Raw genomic sequence first — 26774 nt, forward strand, 5'->3', positions numbered from 1 at the left:
CCTGGGACCCTCCATATGCTGTGGGTGCAGCCCTAAAAAGAAAAAAAAAAAAAATTGCACTTCCCACTGTGAAGATGGCAAGTACACAGTTGGGGAGATATGTGGGGCTACTGAATGCCTTATGCTTTCTCTATAAAAACTTCATCACTGTGTGTTTTATTAACTTCCACTTATCTGAAAATAAAACTTCTTAGAAAAATTACACATATTCAGTTCATATGAAAAACATGAAGTGCTTCAGTATCCCCAAGTTGTATACCTCAAAAGATACTAATATATCAGATGTGTGAGACATGTTTTAGTCCTCAAACCTGCAAGACAATTGAGAACAAAAGCTTTTTTATATGTAAACAAAATAGAGGATGGCATAAAATAGCATCTTTCCAATTACAAGATTGACTTTTGGGTGCTACCAACAAGATGGGCTGGGTATGTAAATATCTGGAATAGAAAAAGATAGATTGAGAGAGAGCAGAGCCTTGAAATCATCATAGTACATGGATGAGTAAAAAGATGGAAAGGAATAAAATGTGTAGGAGTGGATATAGGTAGAGACCAACCAAAGGAGATAGTCTAACTTTAATACTAGTATAAAGGACATCTGACTTCAAGGTGGTAGTCAAAGCTTTTATAGATCTTGATCAGTTCATGGACTCCCCTGGTAGAGATCTTTAGGTACCTGACAGAGTAGTTGAGATTTGACTGAGTATATTTCAGCAAGCGCATCTTTGCACACGAAGGCATGTTCTTTCTTTACTTAGTATGGAGGGATACCCAAATTGATTCAGTCTAATGCCTCCATCTCTTTCCAAAGATAAGTCCTTAGCAACACTCACACATTCCTCTTTGACTTATTAGTTAGAATCAGATAATCAAAGGAAGAGGAATAAGGAGATATGTACCTAACTTAGGTATGGCCAACTTTTAGGAAATTAACTGTGTACTTTTCTAGTTTAACAGCTTTTAAAAGTTGCTATGTAATCCTAGAAACTATATTAGGCTAGTAAAATTCATTTTGAAGTAAAGGTTTTGAGTTTTCATTTATTTAAGATGATCATTTGATTTATTTTTGATACTTTTGGTCAGTTCCAACTGCAGTCTTCGAACCTGTTACACTCAGAACTGAGGCTTGGGTGATGACACGAGGTAATAACACGTTGTAAGTTTATTTCCCTCTCATCGTCAAACTCATTGCATCACCATCACAGCTGGAGGTTCTTTGGCTTCATAGAGCTACATCATCATCCTCTTCTGTGGCTCCATTATAAACGTCATCCTAAAAGCATTAAAGACTCTGACTCTTAAAACAAGTTGTCCCTTGTTTTTAAGAGAGAGCCATGCATGACTCTAACTCAGGTCCACTCTTATACATATAACCATCTGAAATTGTTTTTGTCATCATCTGTGTTTTTTAACCAATCTTTTGTTAAATCTGGGTCTAAAAGGCAATTCTCTTGACTCCCATGACTATTACAGTGTCAGGGGAGTTCTTCGTGGATCTAAAAGTCTACTGTCTTTTTAAACTCTCTATGTGATATTTGTTCTTTAACTGACATTTTAGTTTATGTCAGCGTCTTATTTTAGTAAACTGCCAAACCAATGAGTTTGTAACTGCCTATCACCACCACCCTAATATTTTTGCAGTGATTGTCATCCTTTTTATTCAACGACGACTTCTACAAATGATACTTCACTTCTTGAATGAATAACTACTTTTACATATGACTCATTCCCAGTGTTGGAATGAGTTGTTGTTAACAATTGAACATTCAATTGTTTTTTAAATAACAACAACAAAAAAGTATTTTTAAAAAATGTTTATTTAAAAAAACATACCATTATAATAAGGATGAAAGCTTCAAATTAAAAAGTTGAAAAAATACACTTCCTATATGTGAGGAATATAATATGAGGAAATCTAATATAAGTTTTAGGAAATCTAGAGCTGTGTGTCATGGGACCTATAGCTCTTGAACAACTGATTCTATAGTAACTGAAAGTTTTCTTTCTCCAGCTCCTAAAACATCAAAACGGACCCGTCGGCCACGTCCCAAACCTAAAACCACACCAACTCCTGAGGCACCTCGATTCAAACCTGGTAAATGTGGGTTTTCATTAAAGGAGTGAGTCCTTGCAGCTCTTGGGAGTCTGGGATTGATGCCAGTAGAGGCAGAGACAGCCCATGTGCACTCTATATGGGTAAAAGCACAAAATGACCTGCTACTGCTTTCTACCGAGTTAGCAGAGGAAAACATGATGGAAGAGATGTGTATGGCAGCTGGATTCCTTGTGCTTTCTACTCTTACTATGTATTTTATTTAGCTTTTCTTATTCTGTTGTATTCTTATCTTAAAGACAAGATGTCTTAAGTAGAAGCAAGCATTTCATTTTTATTTCAAGAAACAAACATGAAGTGCCTTCCATCTTCCCACAGCCCATCAATAGCTATGAGGAGATCACAGAAGTAGGTGGCTTGTTTTTACTTCTCAATCTGCAATGTAGTCAAATTCAGAACCTGCCCCAGTGGGAAACATCAAAAGTTTGAAGGAAGGAAGTATGTCTGTGCAAATTGAGCTTTTTTCCGGGGTTATAAACCTCCTCGACTTAAAAAGAGAAACGTTTGTGAAGGACAGGATAAAGAGTTGGACAGAAGTTGGGTCTTAAAATCATGAAGATGAACATAGAAAGAAAGGAGGTATAGAGACCAACCGGAGAGCACAGACTTCTGGCAAAAGAGAGGTTCTACTTCTTTTTTAAAAATTTTATTGGGGTGTAGTTGATTTACACTGCTGTATTAGCTTCAAGTTTACAGCAAAGTGAATTAATTATACATATACATACAGCCATTCTTTTTTTTCCCATGGGAGGGTCTACCTCTAAGTGGTGATGATAGTGCTGAGTTCAGAAGGGTCCCTAAGAGCAGTTAAAGAAAGTACTTGAAGACATGACTCGGAAGTTTGGATCTGAACTTAGAAACGTCAGTGGGCTCTTGCTACAGTCTCTTCCACCTACATAGGGTACTGCATTGTTGTGATTAGATCTGAGGGCTGCTCTAGTGGGAACTACACTCAAAATATTCCTTATCCTGATTTGTTGAGTGCCTTTGTTTCAAGCAAGGAATCAGCCTATTTCCAAATATGAGTTCTCAACAAGATCTTCATGGTTCACTTTGCTTAATTCTTTCTTATGCCTCTTTTCAAAACATAAAAGCTATTTATTGTAGCCACTCTTGTTTAGACATTCTATTTCCTTTTTTCCTCCAGTTTTACTAGGATACAATTGACATACAGGTCTGTACAAGTTTAAGGTGTATAGCATAATGATTTGACTTACCTGCATCATGTAATAATTACCACAGTAACTTTAGTCACTTAGTTTAATTCATCTCAGATACAAAATTAAAGAAATAGAAATTATATGTTATACCTCAATTTAGAAGAAAGAAATATAAAAAGTATCTTTTCCTTGTGATGAAAACTTAGACATTCTATTTCCCTAAAGCTTCCACAGAAAAGCCAACAATTGCCAGAACAGTATATATTAGTAAAACATTTAAACAGATTTCCAAAGGCAGCCTTCTATAATGATTGGAATAAGGTACTTGGACACCTGGGAGAATATCGTGTTGACTTTTTGAGATGTTTACCAGATGTTGTAGGCTATGACTAACTATTTCATAAAAGAATGTTCAACTGGCTTTAGGTGACCAAATCTTTTAATAACAAGTATGTAATTTAAGAAAAAATATTCAAATTGTTCTATATCTATCAAAGCAATATCATACTGTTAAGATTGAATTTGCTGACTTTTCACCAATGTTTATTTCACTGCTTTTGACTAGTTTCTACTACAGATCTTGTACCTGGCACTGAAGCTCCAGAAATCATGGGTAATGAGAATGTGTGTCCTTCCAGTAGTGCTTTTCCTGCTCATTGTCATCCCATTGTAGCCACCAGTTCTCCTGCATCTTAAAACCACTTCTATATCCTCTATTTTCATTCCATTACAGTCTTTATCTTGCAATTCTGCTAAGTTCTGCATCAAGTTATCTGTTAAATTTAAGAGCACTGTGTTTATACTAATTTCAGAATGTCAAACTGCCGTGTAACAGCTCCACATCGTGTCATGTGTTCTTGGGCATCTGTTTAAACAGCATTGACTATTTTATGCTTCCTCTTAAACATGAATTTCTATCTATCTCTTATTTTTATCACTTGCTTTTTCCTCATCACTTGTGGAAATACCATGTTTCTTTGATCGAGTTACTTTTTTATCAAATTAGGACCTATGTGATTATAGTGGTGGATCTGTGGTTTCAAGGAATGATGTTTGTATTGATGATCGAATTTTTTAATGTGCCTAAGTCTTAAAAGTTTAAATAGTGGACTTTGATGATAGAGTAGGATGATTTTTTTCTCCTTTTCCACGGGGGTTTAACAGAGTTCTTAACTTGCATTGAATCAAGGACCACTTTGACATTTTGATGAGCACATTCCATTTGTTACATTGATCCTTGTACTTTCAGGTATATGAACTCATCTATGTACCCATGATTATTGAAATAATAGACACTTATCTCAACTTGTGTAGAAGTATAAGCAGACCAATAAATGCTTTTTCCAGTAGTTAGAAAAGAATATATTATATAAATCTGTAAAAAGTTTAGTCAGCCATCTTCCATACTAGAAAGAGTCAGATAATCAAATCTAGAGCTTCTTGTTGGCCAGAGTGATACTGAGCAAAGCGCAATGTTGTGCCTCTAACTTATGAAATAATTTATATTGGCAACAATTTAGTCAATCTGCAAAGAACAAGAGTGTGGCTCTTTTCTCTCATCCCTGAAGCTTTAAAATTTGCTTCTAAAAATTAGTTTTCAGATAAATTTTTAAATCTCTTTGGTTTATTTTATTATTTTTTTGTCCAGCTCTTCCTACAGTCCTTGAACCTGTCATTTTTAGAACCAAAACTCCAGAAACCACATTAGGTAATGATATTCTGTGTTGCTCAACAATTTTTTTTCCTGCTCATTGTCAACCCACTCTGTCATCATCATCATCACATTACCACCAGCTTCATAAGACTGTCTTGCCATCCTCTGCAATTCTTCAACTTTCTTTTTCTCCTTAATGGAAGTATTAAAGTCTCTAAAAAGAGGTTACCTGTTGTGTTTTTTTGTTTTTTGGATTTTTTTAATTACTCAAATGAATTTATCACATCTGTAGTTATATAATGATCGTAACAATCCAATTTCAAGTTACCTGTTGTTTTTTAAAGTTATGCATTGACTTAGGTCAGAATATCTGTCTATCATGTAATCTTATTTGAATTTGGGTCATGTACTTTTGTCTAACAGTGCTCACATTTAAAGCTGAGTTTTGAGCACAGTAATGTCTGTATCTTCTCTAGACCAACTAAATCATAACAATTTACATGGTACCATGGATTTTTTGACATATTTAAATTTCTCAGTGTGAGCCACCTACAGTTTGATAATGGTTAGAAGCTGCTTCTTAGACGAAGTTCTTGGTGTCTTATAATAAGATAGGCATAGTCACTTAAGATTATTTAGTGCTGTATGTACATTTAAACACACATGATCTATTTATTATAGCCATGAGTACATAGACATATGTATATTTTTTAGCTTGCAAGAAATACAACAAGTTACTTTCCTATATTTTTTATGTATACTGCCTAAACAGATTTTCCAAAGTAAGCTTCCATATTAAAATCAGAAAAGCAAACACCTAGGAAAGCCTCATGTTGACCATACTAAGATTCATAGTAGAATTCAAAGGTTGTGCCTACCTTCTGCAGTGAATTTTTTCCAAACTATAGAGACGATTTGCATTCTATGAATTCAAAGTTTAAAAAAATTTGCTTGTCATTTGAAACTGATGCTCTGAAGAAAAAATAAAGACTTTCTGTGTGTGTTTAAACTTTCTTGTGTTCATGTTGTTGCTTCTGGTTAGTTCCTGCTATGAGCTTTGAACCTGTTACTTATAGTTCTGAGGCTCCAGAAACAACATTAGGTAATTATTTTTGTGACCTCATTAAATGCTTTTACACTCACTAGAAACTCATTCCATCACTATCGTAGCCAGAGTTGCTCCTGCTTCCTTAGACTCTGCTGTTGTAATTCTGTTTCATACTTCATTTTAAAAGTAGTCAGGATTTGTAATTCAAATGCTATGGATAATTTTTAACAGATGTCCCTGGATGGAGCTGAGGAAATCTATCTTCCATGAAACCCCTTTTAACATTTTCCCTTTCTATTTAGAAATTAGATCTATAAAATGATGATAATTAAGTACCATGAAATTTCTCTGAGGAACTTACTTTCTATAAGTTTATTGTGATATTTTTGTTATTCTCTGCCTATTTTAAGGAATAGAATTTCCCTGTTAAATTATCCAAAAGAAAAAAGTTGCTCCCTCTTAGTGTCAGTTCTAGTGAATATAAGTTACAGGTTCTCCCATCATCGATGAACTTGACTATTCCGATTCACCACAGTTCAGCATTGGCTCTTAATCTTTACTAAGCAGGAATCTCTCTGAATACCTAATTATGCATATTAGTATCTGTATCTTTAAATTAACAAATTTCATTATTATTTTGGTCTCCAAAATACCCTCAGGGATAAGGAACAAACTAGTAAAGTGAAATTTTTCAAAATCAGGCAATAAACTCAAGAAAATCTAATGTTTTAGAAAACAATGATCCACTTACAATGCTATTTATGGTTTCTACACCTAAATATACAATGACAACTCAAAGATTTTATTCCTTTAGTTTCAAAACATGGTGAGAAATCCTTCTCCCAAACTTTAAACTTCCCAAAGCTTCACAGTTAAAACCAAGAAAATCTATGGTTTGGGTTTAAGGGATCCTTTCAACCCACTGCAGCTGGGTCCCAAGAGTGATAATTAATGATGTGGCTTTCTAACTTGTACTTCCCACAACTGTGCCCTCCTAGAGAGAAGGTAGCATGTCTGCAATTGTACATGGCCTAGCAGGTTTATAGCTAGAGGAGGTCAATATGATAGCCAAATGCATAAGGATTGTTTCTGATGAATAATGCATTTTATTCAATTCTCTGATCATTCTATTCATCTCTGTTTAAAATAGCACTCCTTCTTTGTCTTAGGTAAATAAGTATTTCTTTGCCCTCTGTGGTCCCAGCACCCTATTAGCAGTTGAATAATGTAGGATGTGGGACAGAGAAAGAGATCAAAGTAAGGGCATGTTTACCTCTCAAACAAGGTACACTATAACTGTGAAGAAAACCTCTTTTTGAGTATTTCTTAGATAAAAACAAATTGCTTATACAAAAGCAGCTTGTTTGGTTAAAAAGAGAGAGAAAGAAAATATTTAAAGGAGTCAAGGGTGTACATGGGCCAATAGAGAATGGTTGGGCTTTGAAATAACTAGAATTTGAATTAGTGGATGGAATTATGGGAACAACAAAATAAAACAAGAACTTTTGACACCTATTGAGGGTACCCAAAGGGGGTACATAGAACAAAACACTCCTAGATGCTACTGAATATTTTGTTAATGATACTATCATGAAATCGGCTATAGAAAGCCTTCATGGAAATCAAGATTCAGATGCAATAGTCGACTTAATTGAACTTAATTTTTTCAAATAGGTTCTTGCTTTTTTGAGAAGAATGGTTAAAATCAGGGATCAAAGGAACAAAACTTTTTATGTAAAGAGTTAGACAGCAAATATTTTAGACTTTGCAGACCATCCATTCTGTCACAATTACTCATTTCTACTGTTGTAGCTTGAAGGTGACCAATGCCAAGATGTAAGTGATATGTAAATATACCTTGAATCATCTTAGTTTGTAGGTGTGGTTGTGTTCCAATAAAACTTTATTTGAATTTCATACCATATTTACATGTAATAGAATATTAATCTTCTTTTAATTTTTTCTATCAATTGAAGATGTTCTTATCTCACAGGCCAGAAAGAGGGGGGATTTAGGATTTATTATCCGTAATTTGCATAATTTTGGCTTTAAATAACACATAGTCTGCATGCCACTCCATAACCCTGCAATTTTCAAAGTCCGTGTATTGCTGCCTTTATTTAAATCCTGTGAAATAAATTGTCCGTAATAACTTTGACAACTTAGACCCTCTTCTTTCAGCTCCCATTGAACTGCAAACTCTTACTTTGAAACCAGTGACATCACCAAGCCTAGACATGACACAAAGTCAACCTGGTAAATAGATTATTTAATCTGTCTGGGTACACCAAGAGCTTCAAGGGACACACTCCAAGTGTTGTATTTGCAAATATTAAAAAATGCAAAATACACGTTTGGTAACTCTGTATTTTGTACTTGCTCTTTCCATGATTGCATGTTGGTGTTAAATTAGTAATACATTGTATTCATATTAGTTGTGTTATTCAACTCTATAGAAATACTTATCTTCATTTTATTGGGTTTTCTCTGTATCATATTAGAGAATAATCACATATCCGATAAAGGAATCAACAAAACCACTTGGAAGAACTGATTTTATCCTTTACCTTTATTTTTCACAAACTTACAGATGTGTGGTTCTCTTTAGTAATAAGCTAAATGGGTGCTGTGCTCTGTGAAAAGTATGCTCCTTCAATTGTGAACCTTAAGGAAGGAGAAAGTTCTCACTTGGGTGGTAGAGATAACAAAATTTCACTTTATACAAGAGCCTGAACATTATTGCCCTTCACTATGAAAAACAAATTTTAAAAATCATTCTTAGCAATGTGTTGCAACTCTCTGACATTTATTTTGAAATGCTGGATCTTGCTTTTATCTAACATAGGATTATGTAATTTCTCTTCATCCCTTTTGTGTATATTTTAATTAGCTAACTGGCATTTTGGTGTTCCTGTTGACAGTACAAGGTATGATTGTTAATGATAACCTGCAACACATAAAATTATTAATTCAATTCAGTTACTTGAGTCTCCTTTGGTCTTAATAATACTATTGTTATTATAGTGACAGTCGACACTGAGCACTTACAAGTATAAGGTACTTGTCTAAATAGTTAGTTTGAATTCACTCAGTGCTCACAAGAACCTATCCTTGATCAATTGTACCATTTTGTGTTTTTTTGCTAGTTTCTGAAGTCGTGGAATCGGTTACATTTAGTACTGAGTCATCAAAAGAAGCTATAGGTAATAATGTTTTCCAGTGGAAAGTCAGGTGTATGTGCTTTTCCATCTCATTGTGGAAGTCACCTTGGGATGTCCTCATGCTTTGTGACATTTAATAGCTCTTCACATCTTGTCTGAGCTCACCCAGTGAATCTTGAGAGTCAAATGTTACACGCAGCACGTTGCACTAGTATGGCTATGCAAATTTCACAGTTTCCTTATTTAGTTTCCTCTTCACTCTGAATGCAAAATTTCATTTGTTAATATTCTGGTCACTCTTGTAATATGAATATGCACATCCTCTTTTTCATTTTCATATTGTTTTTAGGATTCATCCCCATGCTTTCATGAACTCACTCTATGTTGTCCTCTCACTAGAATCCTTAAACAAAATATGTAGGGAAGTGAAATTATCTGCTTTGCTTCAGGTAGAAATTGCTTTAAGACTCTGCCAGTTAGCGTGTGTGTGTGTGTTCATTCCACATTCCACATTGCACACTGCCTTTATTTCTTGCCTAATATACCTAAATGTTATTTATTCTCACAAGTATATCTACTTAAGATAATTAACCTCTGTCGTCGAATTAAGTAGTGTTCCATTACAATGGATCCTCTGGGCTGCGCACTACTAACCTACAATTCCCTGTTTCTTCCCTAGTACCAACTGAAACAGATTATCCCACTGCCAAAGTACCACTCAGGCCAGAGGAGCCAAAGACTGAAGGTGGTAAAAGTTTCCATGCTTTGATTCACTTATTCAAAAAAAAACTTTAATTAGCATCTGTCATGTTTCATGAAACATGAAAGTTCAAGCTGGGGTACCTGTTCTACAGTTGAATAGCTTTTTTAGAGCTATAGTTTCCAAAATTCTTGAATTCCTAAAATGGTCTTTGACTCTCTGACTACAGAAATAAATTTCAGTTTTGTAATATCTAAATATTGAGGCATAATAACATTTGACAGTCAGGATGAGGTGTGTTGATATTCAAGAAAGAGATACTTGATTATAGCTTAATATCTTACATTTTTAAAAATTGTTCTTTGTTTTAATGCAGTTGTGGAATCTATTACATATGTGTCTGAACCACCCGAGACCATGCTAGGTAATGACACAGCCAGCAGCTTTTGTCTCCATTGTCACCATCACCCAAAAACTGAGGTTCTCCCTCATTGTGAATTTATGCTGCAACATCATTCTTTGTCATGGCAGTTAATTTTCTTTCTAGATGCTTCTATTCATAATCATTGACCAAAAAGTGTCTTTTCCCATTAAGTTTTGTATCTAGACCCTGGTCCCTCTCTCTCTCTACTTAAGTCACTGAAACTGTCAAATCTGAAGTATCTTTTTCCTAATGTTGAACATTCTCCCAGCTTGTTGTTCTGTTGAATATTTCAGATAATATTTGTGGTATGATGATCCACTTATACTTTTTCCCCTAGCAAAATGCTTTGCATTAATGCTCACTTTATCATGTTCATTTACATGTTTGGTGTTTTCTTCATTAGTTAAATAAATAAAATTCAATGCTGCTGAATGGCTTATGCTTTCACATTTTTTATCACTTTGTTTTTCTCTTTGTGATTACTATTGAACATATCTTTCTAGCATTGTTGGGGAGGTACTAGTGTGGAGTGAGGATTTAAAAAGTAAGGATATTGCTTACTTGGAGAGTATTTTATAACCTGGCATCTCTAAGCAGTTTTTAAACTAAATGCACTATGAAGTAGGACTGCTATCTTGCTGCACACTTGAAATTTTCTTTATTTTTTTAAAAATCTCCTTGTTACCATCCTTTCTATCATCTGTACGCAAGTTGTGAGAAGCACTATAGTAACTCTGGGTACTTTCCTTCAGTTACCATAGAAACATCACCTCTGCCTTCCCAAACTATAATCCTACCCAGCCCAGATGAGCCTCAGACCGAACCGGGTAAATACATTTTTTTGTATTTCATGCAGAAGGTGAGTGTTTGCAGAACTTATAAGAATGGAAAGATGATCTATGGGCACTGCTATTAGTTATCTGAAGCCCTAACTTAATCACTGCTCACAGTCTTGGATGGGTGATCTTGCCTTTCTAATGTCCCACTTCTATTCACAATCTGTAGCCAGTCACATGGCAGTGTTGTGAATATAATTTAGGATATAGCTGACAAACACCTCTCAGCTACTCTGCAAGTCTTTCAGGCAGGAAATAGTAATATTTCTGAGTAAGACCTTTTATATTCTATTTTAATATATAAATATTGTATTTTAACTTTAAATACTTTATCATTTTGACTAGGTTTACAATGTCTATGGTTATATAAAAACTATTTTAAGATACCTAATTTATGTGTGAGATTAACTGAAACCTCTAGAAACAGATTTCACTATGCAGTCCACGTAAATGGATACAACTGGCCAGCCATCTCATCATTTTTCAGGTCCCTTACTTCTTTCTACTGTGCCTTCCTGTGGCGGTTTGACCATTTCACTGCATCCGAATAGGAGAAACTAAAATCAAACCAGTTACTTGGCAAGTCATAAAGGTTTACTTGATGGTGAAATTCAAAACATAGGGAACAAATCGTCAATGTGGATATCTAAATGTGCTTCTTCTTACAAGGAAAAATTCTCTCAATATTTGCTGGCTCTCCCAACAGCAGTTTAATCATAAATAAGCCCAAACTTATATTTCAGTTGACTTTAAACTATTTTGTATGGCTCTATTTCCAAAAGAAATATGGATATCAATTTTATTCATTGTCCTCTAAAATACCCTTTTCAGCTTTGCCTATTCAACTGTACAATTTTATTTTTATCAAGACTTCACACTGACTGTCTTAACTGGATCTGTGTCAATTATCTCTAACTTTTCCAAGGTTTTTTTTTAATAGCTGTGATCATTAATATGATTGAATCATTTAACTGTGAATACTGTTAGTGGTACTAATCTCATTCTGAATCTTTTTTTTATAGAATTGCCTCATGACATGCCTTTACCTGAAGATGCTCTCTTTTATAAACTGGGGGGAGCAAACAGCCTATCAGTAGGAACCTCAGCAAGCAAAGCAGTTCAGAGTCAGGATATCACAAGACTAAGGAAACTCTAGAAGTATAGCATTTTAGGATTGGAAGGGCTTTAAAAATCCTTTTACTGTTGATGAAGAACCCATGGTTGTAGACCAAGTGACCAGTAAAGCCAGCTCTAAATCTCCAGGCTCCAGGCTCCTAAACCTGTGTAATCTCCAAAAAATCTGGTTCATCTCTCTACAGGCTCCACTGAAACCACTTCATGCCCTGTGTATTTTGATTAAGTTTCAGGAAGAAGTCTCTTACAGACTCAACTGATTCTTTTATCTATAATTCTTCTTTTCAGCAAGCTTTTCTGGAGGTGCCTGAAACTCCATGACCTTGAAACTTTTTTGTTTCTTATCTCTCTTTATCCCAAACACACTTAATCCAACCAAATGAGGCATTTCCACAAGCTGTGACTTTGCATTTAATAGTTCTTTTCCTCCAGCAGGATATGCTTTCAATTTTCTTGGTGAAGAAATAATTGATTTTTACACTGAATGTCCTAGAACTTCTTTAGGAACTACCCAGCAGAAGAGTAACTTTCTTCAATAATGTATCCTTTCAATTTCTGTTCAGTTTTTCTTCCCCAATGTAACCAATACAAATTGTGTTGTGTTTAACAAGATTAATTTATTTCCATTAGCACTTACTGTTAAGATGCTTTCATTTTCTAGATATATTTAGAATGTAACACACTTTTTATTTAGAAGAAATTATATGTTTTTGCACTTAAAGTGTTATACTGGGATTTTCTGATTAGACGGTGTGAGCTTATAATAAGGGTGAATTTTTTATTGAGAAATTTATTTTTAACTCATTTAAAATATATTTGAAGTAGATATTTCTAAAATTCCAACAGTTGTATTTGCCAGCTGAATATCTTGGATATCAGTTAACGTGCTTTCTTATTTTGTATTCTATTATAATAAGAAAATTATCTTCTTATACTTTGTGGCTCTTTGAGAGCTTTAAGTGCATTAATTGCTGTGTATTTAGGTCTTCAGTCACTCCACAAACATCTTTGAGATCCTAGAGGTGTAGGTACTGTGATTCCCAAAGAGCTCAAGGGCTCCAAACCTATATCCTTTCTTTTAGCTCCCAAGCAGACACCGCGCACTCCTCCCAAACCAAAAACATCTCCACGTCCAAGAATCCCACAAACGCAGCCAGGTAAATACATATTTTATATTCTGGCCTGAAAAGTCTAATGTTAGTGGGGTTGCTCTGTTGAATTATAGCAAGTTAGATTTTTAATCCTTGTAAACTTAGTTTTCCTTTGAAACCTAGTAACTCTTTAAATTTATTTATTTATTTATTTATTTATTTTGGTCTTTTTGCCTTTTCTAGGGCCGCTCCCGCAGCATATGGAAGTTCCCAGGCTAGGGGTCTAATCAGAGCTGTAATCACCGGCCTACACCAGAGCTACAGCAATGCAGGATCTGAGCCACGTCTGCAAACTGGACCACAGCTCCTGGCACCACTGGATTCTTAACCCATTGATCAAGGCCAGGGATCGAACCCACAACTTCATGGTTCCTAGTCAGATTCGTTAACTATTTTGCCACGACGGGAACTCCTCTTTACATTTATTGTTAGACTTTATAGTAAAGTATATCACTGGAGTAGGTCAGTTCAGAAAGCTTCCCTATTGTTACATTATTTGAGAGGGTTTGGAAAAGAATGAAATTTCTTAAAAGAGCAGCCTGCCAAGCCCTTGCCTCTCTCAGCTTGAAAAGCCCTTCCTTGGTCTGTGAATGTCCTCCCCTGACCATCACCCACATTTTTTGATCTTTCAGTAGATTTTATTTAATATTAGGTTATGAAGAGTTTTGATATATATCCTCTCCTACAAAATAATGATTACATAATATTGCTTTGATTATTTTGCTATAAATTTTGGAAAGGACTCATACAAGAGTCATTGTAAACTATTTTTATTCTGTTCAATAAGCTCTTGCTTGAATGATTAATTCTAACCCTAACTTCTCAACCAAGATCTTGTCTAGTTCCTCTGACTGCCTTGGCAGATCTCCATTTCAGGCTACCATAAACTCGACATGCCTCAAAGAAAGTTCATCTTTCCCTCCTTTCAGTTTCTCATTTACATCTGTTGCAGACACTCAGCATTTTACATCTGATTTTTATTCTTTTCCTCATCCAGCCACTTAGATCCATCAGTTTTTCCATACATCTCTAGCATTGGTGCCTACTCCAAACACATACCCAGTCATGCCTACTCTACTGTCATTAATCAACTGCTCTCCTGTCCCTCTTCTCTCCTAATTTAAAATTCATATCACCCCTTGGTGCTTAAGTGGTTAACTAATTCATTTTATCAGTCAGTCACTGAACAAATATTTATTGCATGCTGAATGCATCCTGCTAGACACTGGGAATATGAAATGAAATTTTATACTCCTATAGTGAAGGAAGTTACAATATAGACCAATCACCTAAATTTAAATTTATGCATGACCCACTTCCGAAAAGTATATGAGGTACACTTTACCCAGTTTACTAGGAAAGCAACCCTAACTATGACTAATGGCCTGGGAAAGGGAAAATATTCGCAACATCAAAATTATGCTTGATCCAGGTAGAAGTTCTGAATTACCAACACAAATTATTTAATCAAATTTCAGCATCTTTACTGAAAAGAAAAACTGTGGATTTGGGGGCAAGCTTTAACATCTGAGTGATATTAATATAGTCTTTTATACTTCAGAGAGGAATTTTGCCTGTTATCTTTTCTTTGAGGGAAACTTCCTTGAAAAACAGTTCTATGTACCACATCTAGCTAATGATTTTAAGTCTGCTTTAATATATTTTGAAATGTGTTTTTGTTTAATTACTACAATTTGCTAAGAAAATGATATGGGCAAAATACATAACTATACGAAGGTACCAAGGCAACAATCATCTGAAAGAATAAGAAATTAGAAATAATAACAAGAAATACATTTGAAATATTAACATACAAGAAATACTGGGGAAAAATAATGATTAATAAATAAATAATGATTAATGAATAGAATAAGAATTTTAAAAAACAAGTACATTAGATTTGTGAATAGGAAACCAAAATCTAACTTGGTTAGGCCAGCAGCTGCAGCTCTGATTTGGCCCCTAGCCTGGGAACCTCCATATGCCAGGGGTGCAAGCCTAAAAATAAAATAAAATAAAATATGCATTCTAATTATTCCTCTTAAAAGTTGGTGAAATTAGGTTCTCTCTGACCCAGAGGAATACAAGCTTTACTTAATAGATGCCAGCAATATTCTATGTTTTTATTGTCTTTTAAGGAGGTTTGTGTAGGGATGCATATGCATCACTAAATAGTTCAAAGACAAATATTTAAACCCTAATACCTCCTCCCTTACTCCTGGCTAGCTGTTGTAAATTTCAAAAGCCAATTAGGAGAATGTTCTGTTCTTAAGTACAACACCAAATGCAAATTACTGTTGTTGGGCTGTAAAGGCATCATCTGACAATAGTGTGTACAACTTAAAGAGCAACATGATGTGTTCACCTAGTAATCTTTTTCAGAATGAAATTCTGTAATTGGGCATGCCACCTTCTTATTTATACCTAAGCTATATTTATAAATTAGATAGCAAAATTTAAATTACTATATTTGGCACTGAAGGACATATTGAGATAAAAATGTGGAACAAATCATCAAGAATCTTTTGTCATTGAGCACAGGTTTGATTTTTAGATTCCTAAGTAACTGTGAACAATCCCATTATTAATAATTTTATGTCTAGAAATCTTATAACCATCCAATTTTTGGATGCTTTCTCGTTTTTGAGGCAGCAAACATGAAAAAAAAAATTTACTCAGATCCTTCAATGTCAAATCTGTAAATTTTCTCCAAAAGTGGAAACAAATGTTTTGTAGGAGTACAGCTTTGACATCATTTTGACATTCCACACTTAATTCTCACAACCACCCTTTGAGTTTGGACAGGTTTATTATTTCCACCTAAAAAATGAGAAATGTATTAAAATGTGACCTGCAGAGCTGGAATACAGAGAGCCCAAGGCTTGGGAACTCATGGTCATGTCTGGATCTCAGTGTTCAGTTCAAGTCTTGTCTCTGGTGCCTGATAACCATGGATCCTCAGGTAGATAGTCTCCAACCCAAGGCTTTAAAGTGAAGCTGAGAGGGAATTCCCACTGTGGCACAGCAGGGTAAGGATCTAGGAACTTCCATATGCCCTGGGCGCAGACAAAAAAAAAAAAAAAAAAGTTTTAATAAAAAATTTAAAAAATAAAGTGAAGCTCATAATTCCTTCCTCCCAGCATTATAGTGAAAATCAAAGGGCACAATCCTTATGAAAGTATCTTTGAATAAAATAAGATATAAATAACTTCACCCTTTTTTTTTTCCTGGTATCTATTACATTAGCACCTTTTTCTTCAAAGGAACGGTTGTGGAAAGAATTTTGGTTTGTGAACATGTTCATTTAAAGGTTTATTTAGGGCCTGAGACTTGAAGGGGGCTTAAGATGTGACCCACCCACCTCAGCCCCTTGTCCACTTCACTTTCCATTGATGAGTTGACTGAGTTTCTCTCATGCATACTTCGTGGGCTCCCACTATGAGTTCACCGATTTTATCCTCACAGAAAGACATGGGGATACATTTAAGAAGTCAAGCAAACATCCAAAAAACACAAGCACTTATATTACTTTAATTTCTATCTCTTCTGAAGCAAAGATTTCAAGAAAATCTTCATCTTACCCTTAACCTTTAGTCAAATTTTACTGTGTTTCAGATTTCATATTCTTAAAGTATCTGGAAATCTAACTGATCTAATTTTAGAGCTTAAGGTTTATTTTTTCCATCTAACTCCCATTTCAATACTTTTTTTAAAATCAGGATCAGGCTTATACCTTGTCATATCTTATGTGTTAAGCATGACTGGGAGATGCTGAAACCAAGTGACTCATGATCTGAGTTCTCTCTTTCAGTTCCTAAGGTGTTCCAGCGTGTCACTCCAAAGCCTAAGACATCACCAAGTCCAGAAGTGTCCTATACTCCATCTGGTAAATGCTTTATTTCATGTTTAAGCCAAATGTGTTCTACTGTCACACTTTGCTGCAATGAAACATGAAAGTTGGTGAATATAGGGTCTATATTTCACTTATGTTCAGATACCACATTGTTTCATGCATGATATAATCATTTCAGAGTATTTATAAGAGTTATTTAAGGGTTCATATTGTAAGTCAATGATATAGTCCAAAGCCAGAGAATTACACCTGCCTTCAGAATGCTTCTTCTAGAATTAAATTTCTCTTATTTTCTGACTCATGAAAAATAATCTACCCATGTTAACTGCACTATGCTCACATTTCAGCAAAATATGATAAAATTAAGAATTTCAAAAATTTTGGAATTTTCCCACAAAAATGATAAAATGAAGTTTTACAAATGGAGCAAATGACATTTATGCATTTTCTCGGATTCAGAAATTTTCCATTACCCGGGATTGAGCATTTTTTTCCCTTTTAAATTCTATTTTACCAATTCATGGAGCAATAGCTTAAGAAATTTGTCTCACACACACAGACAAAAATGATTTCTTTAGCTAAAATCTATTTCTCACCTATCATATGAGAAGGCTTTTTGTCTGATTATAAGGGGAATAATCTCCTGTTTATGGGAGCAGTGAGGGTGGGGACTGCAAGGACCCAGACATTTCTCTAGGTCTTCACATAGGAAGCCGCTGTTACCTTCGGTCGTTAGTTCACTCTTGGTTCACTAATAAGCCAAACCAAGTTATTTTTTTAACTAGAGTACCTGTGAAATACTGTACATTTTCCCCTTTCTTTTTAAATGTTCAATTATTATAAATCCCTAGATGTTCCCAGAAGCATATGGACAGTTCCCAGAACCAAAGGATTGCTATAACTTGACAACATTTTGGAAGCAAGTACATTCACTTGCTATCATGTTTTCCAGGTTGTATAAGTGCTGTTGTGGGATAGGTTGTTGCAGGTGATGAGAGGCTACAAAGAGTCTCTTTTGCCCTGAAGTCTAGAATTTAAATTTATGCCAGTAAATGCATCTGTCAATATGAGAAATGCCAATAAGAAAAAAGCTGATCTTCCCACTTGCAAAAGGTCAATTTCTTGTTTTCAGTTGTGGAATAAAATATAGAATGGAAGTGGAGTCATTACAGATAACAGGAAAAGATTCAAGTGATTTTTATCACTTTTCCTTTTCATTAGAGAAAGTAATACTTTTGGTCCTGATATGATATCATCTCATTGCAACAATATATCTAATAATTAGACTTTATTGTTTTCTTTTTTTTAGGGACACAGCTTTGGCACATGGAAGTTCCCAGGTTAGGGGTTGCATAGGAGATGCAGCTGCCAACCTACACCACAGCCACAGCAATGCAGGATCTGAGCCACATCTGTGACTTACACTCGTGGCATGCCAGATCCTTAACCCCCTGAGCAAGGCCAGGAATCGAACCTGTACCCTCATGAATACTAGTCAGGTTCCACAATGGAACTCCCTTTTGCTTATTTTTTGATGTCTAATATTTGCGTTAATTGCATCAATACCTTATTTTTCACAGACACTCTAACTCGTAAGCTTGAGCCCTGGAAAAATAGCGCAAATTCTCCCCTTGGCGCCTTCACTGAGTGTACCCCATTGACCCTCTAGTTCCAAATGTTCAGTTCAAATTCTGTCTCTCAACCTGGTGTTGGTCCTGCCATTGTGTCCATCAGGGGTTCCCCTTTTGCTCCAGGGGGTGTGATGCTACAGGAGGAATTATAAGGCAATCATTACTACTTCTCAGTTTTCTCCCAAGTGAAAACTGGATTCAAATGGTTTGGGGCTTATTTCTAGGCTCAGGTTTACATCCTAATGAGCCCACAGCCTTGCTTCTTGCTCAGAAAAACAGGGTAAATTCCATGTAGATTAAATATATACTGGTATCCTAGGGAAATAGATGCTCTGTAAAAATCTAAAAATGGAAAATGTAGTGCTGAAATCAGGACAGAGTTGTTTTATCACAGTGTTTTTCTCAAAATTTAATCTGAGATATCTTATAAGTAAAAAACTCAAATTTTTAGACCAGTAAGTCAGTATCAGTTTCTCTGTTCAACTTTTCCAGTCTATAGATTCCAAGGCATAACACAGTTTTCAACCAATTAGGCTTTTAGAAAATATCTTTGAATCATTCAGTTGAAGTTATTTACAACACTTAAAGAGGAATCTAGACAAACTGAGCCCATGCTCCACATCCAGAACCAAAACAGAACTGACTTTTCTTTTGATCTGCTTTGGAGGAATGATTTCAATTTCAGAGTAAAGGACTCGCCTTGATGCCTAGCTCAGCAGAGATGTACCTCTTTGTTGATTTGTTTCTGTAGCAAAGGCTGTCTTGGCTTTGAGGTGACTCTCTTGGCCCATAGATATTTGGATAGACTTCAGTCTCTGGGAGCAAACCAGGAAAAAAAAAATCTAGATTTTATCAAGCTATCCAATCCTACAAATGTTCTATTACTACTCTTTGGCAAATTCAAATTTGCAGTCATACTTGAGCATTTTTGCAGTTAGGAGAGAAGAGACTAAGGCTAAAATGTCTTTTGGAGATGGAATTGCTAGGACCTAGACAGTGACTGAGTGGCATTGTGGAGAGAAGAATGTCACTGTGGTCTAAAGCGTGGGCAGGCAGTAGATGATAGTGCCATTAACTAAGGCACTTAACACATAGGGAGGAATAAAGTTTTGATGTTTGCAAGTGCTGGGTTTGGAGGGCCATTGAATTGGTGGTTGAAATGTATTTTTGGATTTCTAAACATATGTCAATATTTAGGATGTAGATTTGGGAGTCATTTGTCTACATATAGAAGGTTTTTAAATCTTGTGAGTGGATGACATCATCCAAGAGAAAGTACAAACTGAGAAAACAAGAGTTTGGGGATCAAAGTCATGGAGACACAGTTATATTTAAGGAGTGGATAGGGGAAGAGGAGCCAGCAGAAATTGCTGTCAAAAGATCAGAGAGTACCAGGGAAGAGAGACCAGGGAGGCAAGGCAGGGAAGGATGGCCATCAACAACCATGAGGTGAACAGGGGTCAGAAGAGCTATTGGACTTTGATGGTACAGGTCCAGAAGCCTGCATCCGAAACCTGTGGGCCAGTGCTTCCGAATTTAGCCATCTTTAGACTTTAGAAAGGTGCACCTATACCACTGATTACAAACATACTAATAAGTCTGCAGTGAGAAGTATGAATAGTCACACAACTCAGGATGAATAAAAACTGTAAATGGATTCAAGTCAGTTCTAGTCATGTTTTGCTGTCAAATAAGTTAAGGAAATAACTTTTCTGTTTTCAGAGCATTCTGAGCTTCAGAACTCTGCATGAGGCCTTGTGGATCCATGGGTGCAGGAGATCAGTGAGAGGGAAGCCAGTCCACAGTGGATGAAGAAATGCAGTTATGAGACCAGGAAGCAGAGGCCGATAGAGTTTTTAGATTAAAGGAATGAGGGTGAAAAAGGGATGATTTGAAGAGAAAGCCATGTCAAACAAATGATTATTATTTTTAGGATGTTGGAGCATTTTAGCTGTTTCATAGATGGGGAGGGAGGAACTTGTGGATAAAGAGAAAAATATAAAATAATAAAAAAATATAAAAGAGAGAAAACATAAAATAATAGAAATAATAGAAAGTGAAAGGCTCCAGAGGAGATAGGAAGGAAGGTGATGGCCCAAGAACACAGATAAAGTTCAGAAAGTGGGCTCTGAAAGGTTTCTACCTTATTCCTCTCAGACTGGACCTTAGGGTACAAGATTAGAATAAAGCAAGAGAAATGAAAAGGGTGGATAGTCTATGTGTATTTCTTTTCTAAGAGAATCTCCTTGTAGCCTATTGCCGGGGGAAACCTTATTGAAGATTTTAAATCCCAGCATCTTTGTCAGAGAATGACACTTTCATTCTCTCATCTACACCTGCCAAACATTCATGCACATTCATTTACATTTGTCCATTTTGGACTTTTCCACCCACGATTGTCATAATTGTCTTGCATTAGTTGATTTTTTTTAAGGGAGGTGCTCTTTATTCAAAAAGGTAGTTGATATAACTGGTAAGTTCATTGGTTAGTTAATATAAGTATTAAATTGGCTAGTACAAACGGGTCTAAAATATAATAATGGTAATATAAGGAAATCAAAAGTGCCTTCTCCAAGAAATTGTCATGATTTCCATTGATAAGTTTCCCCGAGCATAGAAGATTTAGGTTTTAAGAATCATGCTCTTATTCAATTTAATATATATGAAGGAATGCCACATAGGGAAAAAGAAAAAAAAATTGCATTTCTTGGAGCACCCGTTAACCAAGTATGAGAATGATTCATATCCCTTTCCTGTGAATATTTCTAGTTCTTTCCTTTCCACTGATTTCACCTGCTTTAGAAAGTTAGGTATGGCAGTTATTAAATCATCACTTCATGCCTAAAATGTGCCAATCGCAGCAGCAGGAATCCACATTACTCCACCCTAAACTCCTCAAGAAACTAAGGTGGGCAGCGAGTAATGTATTTACAGCACAGTGGGTTTATTGGTAGCACATTTCTTCTCAGCTTCTCCTTTCCTTAATCCCAGTGCCTTTCTATAGTCCAGCACTGCAACCAATTAGGGTGTTTATAAACTGCAGGCTGTTTTATATGGCCATGACCATGACTTCCACGGAGTCCCACAAAAATGCCTACTCCCTCACCCTCCAGATAAACAGTCACCTTGATTTACAGCTGAAAATGCCTCACATTTTGCCACTTGAATCCTTAAAAATACCACATAGCAAAGGTGAAATGCTCACACTTGTGATGGGGTGTTCTCTTTGTCCACCACTAATCTTTTTCAAGTTACCTCAAAAAAAAAAAAATCCAGATTTCAGGTTCCCCTGGTTATTTATTCCCTTTCCGGTCATAGAGCTTCTCATAGAGTCACTTGTCTTTTCAATACACCAAATTCCACAACTGTGATTTCACTGGTACTTACTTAGTGGTCTCTAACAGCAGATGTGATATGCAAGTTAAACGTGCTTCCCATAAGCCATAAAAGAGAATGACTGTCCATTTTATATAATCTATTTCTATACTAATGGTAAAGCAGTGTTTGTCCAACTTACAGTACAGAATTTTTCTTCATCATTCTCAGAAGCAGAGTTCTAGCCCAAATCCTAATTTTTATTCCTCTAGCACCATGTAAGAGACAAGTAAATTACACTGCATACCAAAGGGTAATAATGAATTCCGTGTGGTAGGAAAACTTTTCTGTGAATGAGTGGGGTTGACAAGGACTCCTTGTAGGGCAACTAAATCAAACACATTTTCTTGCTGCTGAAAGGAGATTTGCCATAAAAACCTGGTATTAACAATAGGTGACTCACCCTAGTATTTTTCCCAATGAGAAAAAGGTATCAAATTCCCAGCTTTCCATTTTATTTTGCCAAAGTAGAACTTGACACAGGCATTAAAAATATCCTGGATATGGGGACTGAATAGGAGTAGGTTTTTTTTGTTTAGCAGACATTTTTCTCCTTTGTTTTCATGTTTTCATATGTTGGGAGGCCCTGATACCTATTATATTAGACTAGATATCACTAAGAATGCAAAAATTGCAACATTTACCTAACATTTACTATGTAACAAGCACTCTCACAAATTTTACATTTGGTATCTTCCAATAAGTTGCTTTCACTCTCATTTCTCCCCATAATAACTGTTAGTGCTTTTAGAATGAAACTTTGTTCTTCTCTTAAATATTTAAGAATTTTGCCTTTCTTGCTGTTTCCTTCAATTACAGGCCATTTCTGCACTTTAAGATAATGTATTTTCTCTTGCCGTCAGTGGAATTTTATCAGGAATATCAAATGGCATCTAACAACTTCAGACCAAAACTGACTTATTACTTTGAAGACAACTTGAGGGAGACCCACCTTCTGGTGTTTAATTACATTCATTATTTCTTCCTTCCCCCCGACCCCAAAGGAATTTTCAGAATGAACTGCAACCAACTTTGTTTTACTGTTACTAGAACCTTCCCTGCACAGTGATATTTTTCCATTTTAGAAAGATTCTTCTTGGCTTAGCTCCTTAGCATTGTGAAAATGCCTTTGCTTTATCCATGCTTCCCAGTATTTTATATCTGTGGGTTTAGTTTCACTCCAGGTGTGACATAGAGAGTGCACAGTGTTTTATAATCTTTTTCTTTCAGTTCCAAGAGATGTGTTCCTTCCCCATAAACCAGACCCTGAAGTCTCTCAGAGCGAACCTGGTAAATGAATTGTTTTATTTTCCCCATTAGGAAGTATGTTTTTCCAAAAAGTATTCTTGAGGTAAATATATTTTTGCAATGATTGTGATGTGGAAGAAGTTCAGAGAAAATTGTGAATAGAAAATGTGTATTTCTTTTGAGGAAGATTTACTCATACAATTTGTTTGAAATTCTTTTTTTCCCCAGGAGGGAAGAGTGTATAATTATTTTCCCTGAAAGTGTTTTTGTTGACTAGGAGATCATGCTAAAGTTATAAGACAGAATTATTAACTGGGTCAACCATTTTCACCTTTTCAGAATGTAAATATAATTCCATTCCAAATGGTGTACTTTGAAATTTAAAAATATGGATGCTTACGCAGAGTTTCCTCATAGTGACAGTGCATGAAAACTTTAAAGTTTTAGCTAACCTAAGTTTCCTGGGTGTCGCCTGATACATAGAATTTTCTCATATTTGTTATGATTCTAAGAGAATGTTTAAATTTCAAATGGGTGCATATAGAAACACAGGAACTAGGTTTACTTCACCACGTAGTAATTCTCATAACTATATTTCTTTGGTTTGCTTTTGGCCTAGTTCTGCAACCCGTTACCTTTAGAATTGATCTACCAGAGTCGACAATAGGTAATGGCTTTCCCATTTGACCCACTCTAATTGTTTTCTTGGCTTCCATCAAGGTTGCAGGTCTTTCTCAAATGACTACATTTAAACATCATCTGTTCTCAATCCTTTTCATTGTTTCATTCTCATTATTTTTACTTTTTCCAAAAATAGAGAGGCAATGATTTCACTGTTCCAAAGGTTGCTCTGAAGACCAACTTAAGACAACTCATTATTGAGTCCATCCTCATCTACCTCATCTGTCTCTGTGTTGAGAAATAGTTCTACCACTCTCACCAGTGGTTCCACGGTTCCTTACTCAAACCCATGTAGTTAACATTTCCTGCTAATTCAGTGGTTCTCAGCTGTGGTGTTACATACAACACACTAGCATGTTGTGAAAGGTGTTAGCAAGTATTTATTATTAATATTGGTCAAAACACTGCAATTTAACATTGGTTTATTTCTAAAAATAAACTTTCACAAACTCCAGATGGTTGCTACAGCAATAATACTCTCTCCCTTTATAATCCTCTGTGCTCTCCTGACAGACCCAGGACCATGGCTAACTCATTCCCATCTTAACCAGGTATGGTCAGGGAGGTGTGTCAAGCAGCCAGTGTCTTTTATTATCCTGGTGGAAAAAAAAAAAGCAGTTGAGAACCATTGTTCTAATATTCCACAACCATTTCCTAGAAGGTTCTATGCGCACTTACCTTTCTTTTCCATAATTCACTCAATGTTTTCCTTTTTCTATTTCAAATAAAGGAATCTCATGTAATATTATTTTGGCCAGGTGCTGGCTATTGAATCTCAAGATTGACAACCTTGGTATTTATCTTTTCAGCTCCTTTAGAGACACGAGGCAGCCCTTTCATTCCTATGATCTCACCAAGTTCTAGTCAAGAGGAGCTACAAACCACCCTGGGTAAATTTTGTTTTGATATTTCAGTCCAATGAGAACTAACATTTTAGGGATTGCCCTTAAAGTAGCATTGTGTTCCTGGGTTTCCAAACAGCAGAGGGTATCTTTATCATTTTTAAAAAATTATCCATTTCACTTGACTCTTTTACATTAACTGTTTATTTGTCCTTCTAAAATTTATGCTGATTCCTTTTTTTTTTTTTTTTTTTTTGTCTTCTTAGGGCTGCACCCTTGGCATATGGAATTTCCCAGCCTAGGGGCCAAATTGGAGCTGAAGCTGCCAGCCTACACCCAGCCACAGCAACACCAGATCCAAGCCGCATCTATGACCTTCACCACAGCTTACGGCAATGCTGGATCCTTAACCCACAGAGCAAGGCCAGGGATCAAACCTGCATCCTCTTGGATGCTAGTCAGATTCATTTCTACTGAGCCATGGTAGGAACTCCTGATTTCTAATGTAAAACAAGAGTGTTTTAAAACATCTTGACAAAATTTCAATTATCTTAAAAAGAAGAATGTTCCCAAAGTATATCAGTGCTATATTATTTTTGTTGTTTTTTCCACATTTGAAACAGCATTTGGGAAGAAAAATTTCATCTAATATTTGAATATTTTATGGGTGCTGTGTGCAATACCAAGCAATGGGACTCCCCAAATAAAACTGTTTTAAAGCTAAGTCCTTACCCTGGAAAGCTCGCTATCTAAAATGAAGATAGGATTTAGGGATATTGTGCTTCCTCTGTGCCACCCGGTATTCTACATGAATTTTTAAATTTAAGCCATGTAGCTATTAATTGCCCCATTTTAAAGACTAGAAAATTGAGGCATAGAGAGATTGAAAAATCTGGCCAAGCCATACAGCTAACATCAGGACCAAATTGGAACCCACACACTTAGTCACCAGAACTCCTGGAAAATTAACCCCCATGTTATACGTTACAATGAGTTAATAGAGAAACGAGCAGCATGCCCATTAAGCAAACTACCTGAGGGTATCAGAGAAGGCTTCATATAGGAAGTGACATGGATGCTGGGTCTTCAAGCTGAAATGAGAGTTGAAATTAAATCTGTGAAAGGTTAAAGATAGATGGAGAAGAAACACGTGGCAGAGAATGACAGCCAGATTCATCTGATGAGCATGTGGGTGGCCTGGAGAAACACAGATGGATGAATGAGTCAGGAAGTTTTGGTGGGATGAGCTGGTCATGCTTTCGAGGAGTTCAGTGTCAATGTCTTCACTGTCTGGGAAACCCCAGTTTGCCTGACACTTGGCTGAAATTGAACCGGAAAACAAAAGTTCCCAGCTTGTATTTTCTGGTTTCTCTGCCCTGTCCATGCTATAGCCCATGTGGCTCTTTTTAAATCAGTGGCTTTATTTTCCCCTCTTCATCCCTTTTCAAATAAATGCATACTTTGCAAGTGTCTGCCAAAATGAAGTTACTGATCACATTATAAAAGAAATCCTTTTTGAAGGAAAAAATTCAAAACTGAATGAACAAATATATCCTAACTACCAAATATTCATCTGTTGTAGCCTAGACCCTCAAAGTCAACACTCCCATGATGGCAAAGTCAAAAGTCCTAGTGTTCTCATTGTGGTGCAATGGAAATGAATCTGACTAGTATCCATGAGGATGCCTGTTCAATCCCTGGCCTTGTTCAATGGGCTAAGGATTCTGGCATTGCCGTGAGCTGTGGTGTAGGTCATAGAT

At 35.8% G+C, this 26774-nt stretch overlaps 1 protein-coding gene across 50 annotated transcripts in view; it reads left to right on the forward strand.

Moving 5' to 3' along the window:
* The window catches only part of ABI3BP (ABI family member 3 binding protein), a 277985-nt gene that overhangs the window by 188774 nt on the left and 62437 nt on the right, over positions 1-26774 (forward strand). For 20 of the 50 annotated variants that reach the window (XM_084991569.1, XM_084991567.1, XM_084991575.1 and 17 more), the window contains 5 exons: positions 13316-13390; positions 17196-17270; positions 23474-23533; positions 24111-24158; positions 24982-25062. In XM_084991569.1, the coding sequence (XP_084847695.1) occupies positions 13316-13390; positions 17196-17270; positions 23474-23533; positions 24111-24158; positions 24982-25062 (339 nt within the window). Of the gene's footprint in view, positions 1-1086; positions 1147-2014; positions 2099-3841; positions 3890-4924; positions 4985-8159; positions 8235-9124; positions 9182-9818; positions 9885-10215; positions 10264-11015; positions 11091-13315; positions 13391-17195; positions 17271-23473; positions 23534-24110; positions 24159-24981; positions 25063-26774 lie in introns of all 50 variants that reach the window. The other 30 variants (XM_084991540.1, XM_084991544.1, XM_084991549.1 and 27 more) reach the window with 2 other exon arrangements.

The sequence above is a fragment of the Sus scrofa genome, chromosome 13 (genome assembly GCF_054392235.1).
Source record: "Sus scrofa isolate SSC_HxYL_T2T_F1_AM1 chromosome 13, Sscrofa_HxYL_maternal_Yorkshire_Landrace_v2.0, whole genome shotgun sequence".
In the NCBI taxonomy this organism is placed as follows: domain Eukaryota; kingdom Metazoa; phylum Chordata; class Mammalia; order Artiodactyla; family Suidae; genus Sus; species Sus scrofa.